Raw genomic sequence first — 7,897 nt, 5'->3', positions numbered from 1 at the left:
TCTAAGCACCTAAGATTCTGCTTTTCTATTCATTCTGACATCATGCTGGACTTTTCAGAGCCCTAGAAAGGGGCCACTTTTGGGGAAGAATTTTCTCAATGAGTCTATACCAAGCTGGTGTGAGTAAGCACCCCCCTCCAAAAACAAAAAAAAAAAAGCTATTAAACTTCTTAGTGATGTGAACCAGATGGAAAATAAGACAAAAGAATTCACAACTCATGTTAGACTGAATTGAATGCCTTTAATTTCACACAATGAATAACATATGAATAGGATTAACTTTTTTTTTCTTTTTTGTAGTTAAGTGCTCTATACTGTGCTAACCTGGTCTGGTAGCGAAAAGACTGAGCTTTCTTTTAGAAAAAAATGTTTAAAAATCAACATCTAAGATCATGGAGGAGCATGACATTAAAGCATGCCAGATGTATCTACGCCTCAAAGAACAGCAAGTCCATATCCATTTTGAAATGTACAAAAATGCTTTATGAATAAAAACTGTTACAAAAAGAACATTTCAAACAATGTACAAGTTTCTTGCCTCTATATTCAATAAAATACAAATACATTTTTTTGCTCTAAAATATGTTTACATACAATCAAAGTAGAACATGCAAATTACACTTTAAAAAAGGCTTTTAAAAACCACTTATGAATACAAACTAAAAATTAGCCAGCACGACTTGTAAAACAATCTTGTGCCCCATTCTTTTTCTTTTGAAATATATACATATTTAACACATCATGTGCATTTATTATTATTTAAGAAATAGCTTTAAAAAAAAGTAAAGAAAAGAAACCAACATAGGGTGGAGCTGCCCTCCCATGTTGACCAATTGACAGCTTTCCCTAGCTTCACTATTTTTTATTTTTTCTTCTTCTTCTTCTTCCTTTTTTTTTTTTTTTTTTTTTTTTTTTTAGTGTTTGCTACAACCTGGGCAGGTGGGCAGGCAGGATCTGGAGATCCAGGAAGTTCCTTCCTTGGTTGAAATGTGCTTCTCTAAGAACTGTCCCCAAGTGACCAAGCCCCTCACTCTGGACTAACTAGTAAGGACCATAGGCCAACTTTCTGGGAAACAAGAGGCAGGGCCAGGGGGTGGGGGGTAGCCTTGTTTTGTATAAAGAACATAGAAAGAAATGCAAAGGCAAAGACAACTTGACCAGGTTTGTGAGTTGCTGTCCTTAGGCACTGTGATGCTATTTGCTGTTAACTGTGCTGTCCTGGACCACTGTGAGATGGTAGACTGGAGAGGGCTGGGGGTGGGGGAAATGATGTCCTCAAGTTTTCTGCTATGAAATGAGAGGAACAGAATCCAGTAACGAAATTCTGAAGTGGCTTTTAAGACGCATCTGCTACCGCTGCCTCCTCTCCTCCCATGCTATAGTTGGCATTTTTAAGTCCTTGAAAATATATGTATAGAATTTAGACAGTTCCCAGGTAAATCTTCCTAGTAGTAGAGGGAAAAAGAGACTCTAAAAGCTCATTATCAGAATATTGTTAGGTAATAAGCTGTAGGAGTGGGATTTTCGACTTAAGCCCTAAAACCAAATCCTGTACGATCTGTATGTAGTACATCACCTTATACTATTATTCTGTCAGTACTTGCTTATCATATTTATAGACCCAGCAATATGCAGAACACCAATTCTGACTGCTGCCTAGCACCCATCTCCCCCGCTGCTTGCAGCCAAGTTAACATGCTAATCCTCTGCAAGCCCCAGTTACCACCACCAAGCTGTCACTGGGCCACTGCTCTTTAACCAGAGTTCTGCCAATTCCCAGGGCCTGAAACTTAGTCCTTGCACATGGGCTCTCATCATAGAGCTGGGGCTGGAAGTTATTCAAACCCTAATCCTCTAAGAGAAGGCAGAGGAACTCCAGTCTCGTTTCTACTTGTACAGGGTGCAATCATGCTCAACAATACAAAAGACCTTGCCAATTAGTAAAGAGGACAAATATCCCAAATAGGCCCACAGAGGTTGGGGGGAGGGGGTGTTGGCTCTTACACCAAAGTCTTATCTCATAGCTCTTTCTTCCATCAAATCTCCTTAAGTTAAAAGTAGACTTGAACAGAAGTTTCTGGCCTGCTTTAGATGATATAGTTATTAATGATACTCTCCTCGCCCCACTATAGACTCTACTTCCCTTGGTTTCTTGAACTGCTACCCTATTAAAAACCAAAATAGAGCAAAGAAACGTGGAGCTGGAAGGTGTGGTTTATAGACAAATAAATTGGAGAGGGACATCCAGAGACCTGAATTCTACTTCTGGCTTTGCCTCTAACCAAATGACCTTGGACAATGAGGGAAATTAGGTTCAAAATCCAGGAAGGAAATTAAAGGAAAGGAGAATGGCTGACTTTTGATATGTGGTGGCTAGACAAGTGTGTGTGGGAAGAGGTGAGGAGATCTAAATTTTCTGCACCTGTTTTTAGCACCTATCAAATTTGGCTTGGGAAAGATACTTTGAAATTGGCTAGTTTGATTTTGCTATTCAACATGGAGATCAAAAAGGGGCAGATATGGTGTCTCTGGTCAAAAACCTTAAAGAATGGGGAAATATAATCCTTGAATCTTTAATATCACTGGAACCAGGACATGTGAGTGAATTTTGTACTGGGGGCCCCAGAAAGAGTTATAGGGCACAAAGACATAACAATATAATTGGGTGAGTGGGGAATGAGAAGTTCTATCTGGAGTCTGGACCTCCTCAAATGGGGCAATGTCCCCAAATTCCCCAGGCTGATTATAGCCCTGGTAGGGACTGAAGGTATACTGAAATATTAGAATGGCCAACCGTGTCAAGTCCATAGTGATAACAGCAACTGGGCTGCCCTGGGTGAATTGTCCCCACTGACAGCTGGCACTTGTACGTACAGCAAAACAGAAAAAATGATATGGGGCAAATTCAAACTTGTGCATAATCTCTGACATTGAAATATTTCAAAACTTACTCTTAACTTCATTTGGGCAATTTAAAAGTTTTGTTCTGAAGTGAGAATGAAAATCTCACCCTGCTTCAATTGCTTCTGACCTTTCCCAGTTGTGAAATATCATTTGGAGGCTGACCGAATTTTCCCTTCCCACTAAGGAATATAAATTTCCTCTGTGTGTTCCTTATTTTATGATTTTTCCCCCATACCTGGAAATAGGTGTTCTTGGTGGTGGGGAGAAGTGGTGTAGAAGGACGTGGTGTAGGAGGAGGAAGCTGACAATACCTGTCTGAAAAGTTCACATCCGACTGTTAGAAAACATTTACAGCAATGGAATAGCTTCATGTTCAGCCTGAGTTTTGTTAACAGTTTAACTTGGGCTGCAGAAATGAATACTGGAGCTGAGCTATCTGTCCAAGCTAAGTCAATGGCTAAAATACCACTCCAATGAGAAATGTACATTTGAAACTGACCATTTAAAGACGATTTGTCACACACAGTTTGCATTCATGCAGACTGATAGCTTTATAATTACATTATGTACAAAAAATCATTTTAGTTTATTAAGGCAACCACAACCTGGATAACTTGCCCAAGGTGGCTCGATGCAACTGCAGTGGTGATACCCTTGGAGCAATATTTTTTTTCAGATAAGAACACTTACTCCTTTTTTTTCTTTTAGGAAATAATTGCCAAGAGATAATGGACTTCTTTCAGGTATTTTTTTTGTATGTGTGGGTGTGTTTGGATATATCTTTTCAACAATTTTCAATAGCTATTTGCAAAGAAAACCACATACCAAGGCATTGATACACTCTCGTGTTTTGGTTTTGATTTTTTTTTTTTTTGGTGAAATCTTCATGTTCATTTGCAGTGGGGTTTTAAAAAGAAGTTTCCAGCTGTTCTCGCCTGATATGTATTAAGCATGAAAATAACATGGTTGACACATAAGTCAACATATCCCCAGATACTCCATGTTGCTTAATAAGATGGCTTTACTATAATTGAATATCTGTGTAATACTTTAAACATGACACTACACCACCACTGCTAGTGACAGTAACAGAAGCATAATTCTGAGTGATGGGGTATGTGTGTATGTATGATTGGGTGTGCACTCAGGATGGGTGGGCTGCTTGATTCAGATGTATATCTACAGAGATGAGGGTGAGTGAATTAATGAAATTTATGACTAGGTGGTGAGAAAGGAAAGGAAAAGCAGGATGAAGTGATGTGGTATATTTGTGTGTCTATCTGGATGTGAAAGAGATAATGTACGAAAAAGTTTAGAATCTGAGTGAGTGTGAGAAAGAAAGGATCTTGTTTATGTGTTCGTGTGTATAGGTAGGTGTGTGCCTATAGCTGAAGCGCAACCTTATAATCCAGGAATAACTGAGAAAGTTTATCATTATAGAAAGATTTAAGCCACTTGAAGATGATGTCACCTCAAAGCCTCGTAGGGTTTTTAAACTGATATAATAAAGCAAAATTAAAATTAATCAAATGGATTACAGCCAAGACAGTGGAGGAATTTATAGCTATTGACCCTACCCCCACCCCCCCATCCTAGTCCTCCCGGCTCCTTTAGAGCTCTTCCTAATCAAGCATGGTTCTTCTTCTGTGATTGGACAGGCCAGCAAATGGGCCACGCCTGTCTGCCTTGGATTCTCTTTCTCATTAGGTGACTGAGAGGACCATCTGCTCTCTTCTGCTGGGCTGTTTGTCGCTTTTATGTTTTAAAGATACGGCAATCCTGCAATGCCGATTGGCTGGGAAACTGTAAAGCAAACTGCAGTGTTTCCTTTGAAGGTGCCTCCCTTCCTTGCTCCCCCAGAAGCTAATAATGAGACTGCTGGAGGGAAAAGCAAGTCTGTGACTGTGGCCAGAACCCCCTCCCTGCCCCCTCCCCTTCCCAACCCTCACCCCTGCTTTTCTTTTGCATGTTCAATGCCTCAGTTTACCCTACCCTTGTGTTCCCATTTGCCCTTCCCAACTCTAGGGAAGGGCTTCACTTTCGTTCCCTCTTGACTTTCTGTGTCTCTTGGCCTTCACCTCCTCCTCATGTTGCAGCTGCTGTTGTTGCTGTTGCTGTTTGTGTTTCCTCTTCCCACCTCTGGGTGTGCGTGGTAGAGGGGGGGGAGGAGGAGGAGGAGGAGGAGGAGGGGGAGGTGGAGGAGGGGGAGGAGGAGGGGGAGGAGGGGGAGGGGGAGGGGGTGGTGGTAGAGGTGGGGTCTCCCGGGCCATGTGGATGACAGCCTCAATGGTTGCCATGATGGTATCTTGACTGGCCACTGGTTCCAACACCAAAGGGTTCAGGGTGGGTTTCTGACCTCTCTTGCTGGGGAGGTCAATGCATTTTTCTAGCACTGGCATTTGGTCTCTGGAGTCCTCATCGAATGAGAGGGGCTGTTTGCGGGGTCGCCCTCTCCTTTTCTTGACGAAGTTATTGCCTGTCTTTGATTGTCTCTGCAGCCGCTTGGCCTTCAGGATCTTGTTCACGTGGTCGAGGTTCTTCTTTGTGGACAGGATCTTGGTATAGTTGCACATTTTACGCACCTCGCACTGGATTGCTTCAATCTCCTGCCTCTTGAAGCGTTTCTTCAGGGATGAGCTGGCTGTGGGAAAGAGAGAAAATGCAAACTGAGGTTTTAGGGTGTTCAAGTTACAGTCATAGATTTATACCTGGAAGGGATTTTAAAAATCATCTACTCCAATCTCATCACCATACCGATGGAGGAAACAAGGCCCAGAGTTGTTACGTGACTTTCCTAAGGTTACAGAGGTACTGGGACTGCGATCCAGATAAGCCTTCTAACTCCCAAGGGCTCTTTCCACTAAAACACACTTCCACCTCATTTTGAGTGTGGAATGGACCTCAGCAACAATAAGAAACCAACCAAAATTCATCTAAAAACTTTTGATTAATTTACATTTTCTGTCTTTTAAATTGATTGGGAAATTTGACAGATTGAGTTAAAAAGTGAGCAGAACCTAAACAATTTATACAACCACAACAACATTAAGAAAAACAACTTTAAAAGACTTAAAAACGATGGTCAATGAATTGACCAACCATGATTCCAGAGGAACAATGATGAAGGATGATCCTCACTGCCTGACAGATAGGTGATAAACTCAATATACAGAATTTGACATTTTTTTGGGGGGGATAGGTCTAATGTGGGAATCTGTTGTATTGACTGTGCACACTTGTTGTAAAAATTCTTTTTTCCTTTCTCAACAGGGAAGTGGAAGAGAGAAAATAAATGCTTGCTAATTTAAAAAAAAATAAAACATCAATGTGTATAACCTAGCACAAAGCACAAGTACTCTTGTGGCTTACACATTACATACATTAATGTGACATTTATTAAGTGCTTACTATGTGTCAGGCCCTGTATCCTAGGCGCTAGAAATACAAATAATGAAGCAACCTCTGCCTTTGAGGGGCCTATATTCTTTTGGGGGAGAGGGGCTAGATATAACCTATATACAGAAAAGTAAACATGTAATTTGAAATAGGTGAAGGCATTAACAACTGGGAAAGGATGTCAAAGATGCCTTCATGAATGAGGTGATAACTGAGTTTAGCTTTGAAGGAAGGCAAAGATCCTGAGAGGTAGCAGTGAGAAGAAAGTTCATGTCAGGCAGGGAAGACAGAGTAAAGGAATGGCATGAGGAGATAGACTGCCAGATTTAGGAAACAGCTAGCTGTTCAGTCTGGAATGCGTGATGGTGAGCAATCTTAAAGGTGAGATTGTAGAGATGGGAAAGGCCTTGAATGCCTAGGTAAAAAGTCCCCCCACCTCCCATACCAAGGCAACACAGCGCTACTGAGAGTTTCTCAATGCAGTAGTGATATGTTTTCAGACTCGTGCCTTTAGGAAGATTATTGGGACAGGTATGGGGAAGATATAGAAAGGGCACTGGCTAGAAGCAGGGAGGCCACGGATTTAAGAAATGACTACAATAGCCCATGTGAGAGGGCCCAAACTCGGCCTTATTTGGAGAAAAAGAGACAGAATTAAGAGATGTTGTAGAAGCAGAAGAGACAAGATTGGGGACTGATTGAATGTGATGGGTGAGGCAAAGGGAAGAATCAAAGATGAGTAGAAGGCACCAAACCTGGGTGACTGGCGTGTTAGTGCCTTCTCCAAAAGCTGAGATGTTTGGAGGAGGGGTAGAGATTGGGAGGTCCGTTTGGAAGTGTGTGGAGTTTAAGGTACCTATGGGATATTCCAATGGAGGTAGCCAGTGACTGGAGATGTGGGACTGAATTCAAGAGATAGTTTAGGGCTCTGATCATAGGGTGAGGCATCTTCTATCTAGTGATGATAATCACACCCAGAACTCATTGAGGGAAAGACTGTGAAGAGAAAAGAGCAGATGGCTTAGTTTGGAGCCTCAGGAGACCTCTACATTTAGTCACAGAAGACAGAAAGACTGAAAATGAGTGCCCAAGGAGGTAGAAGGAGAGCCTGAAGAGAGCTGTGCAAGAAGCAAAGAGAAGAGTATCTAGGAGGAGAGGATGGCTAACAGGATCAAAAACAACAGAGCAATCAGAAGGACAAAGATTGAGGAAAAAGTCACTGGATAAAGCAATCCATCGATATCTTTGTAGGCAGTCATTTGAACAGAACAGTGAGATGAGAAGCTTTTAAGGGGTAGAGAAAGTGAGCCAGTGGGGAGGAGATGGAGGCACTGAAAATAGAAAATGACATCTCTGAGCTTTCTAAATCCACAATACCTGCATGTTCATGAGAGTGGATCTTTGCCTTTTGACAACCTATGCCAAGAAAGAGGCACTTTAAAATGCCCTGAAACATCTAAGGGTACCATACAATCTCACCAATAAAGCCTCCTTTTATTATGAATTTGTAATAGAGAAGTATCTGGTTGAATCCTACAGTAATACTATCTAGTAAGAATGAAATCCTTGGGTAAATTAATGGTAGTAGCAAAGGATG

At 41.4% G+C, this 7,897-nt stretch overlaps 1 protein-coding gene across 2 annotated transcripts in view; it reads right to left on the bottom strand.

Moving 5' to 3' along the window:
- Positions 1-221: 221 nt before the first annotated feature.
- SETBP1 (SET binding protein 1) overlaps positions 222-7,897 on the bottom strand; it is a 480,012-nt gene continuing 472,336 nt past the window's right edge. For both annotated transcript variants that reach the window (XM_027868892.1, XM_027868893.1), the window contains exon 7: positions 222-5,545. In XM_027868892.1, the coding sequence (XP_027724693.1) occupies positions 4,926-5,545 (620 nt within the window). In that variant the 3' untranslated portion in view covers positions 222-4,925. The remainder of the gene's footprint in view (positions 5,546-7,897) is intronic.

This window comes from Vombatus ursinus, unplaced genomic scaffold (assembly GCF_900497805.2).
Source record: "Vombatus ursinus unplaced genomic scaffold, bare-nosed wombat genome assembly UNPS02014791.1, whole genome shotgun sequence".
NCBI lineage: Eukaryota > Metazoa > Chordata > Mammalia > Diprotodontia > Vombatidae > Vombatus > Vombatus ursinus.
The sequence above is the reverse complement of the archived record's forward strand: the minus strand, read 5'-3'. Positions and strand labels throughout refer to the sequence as shown.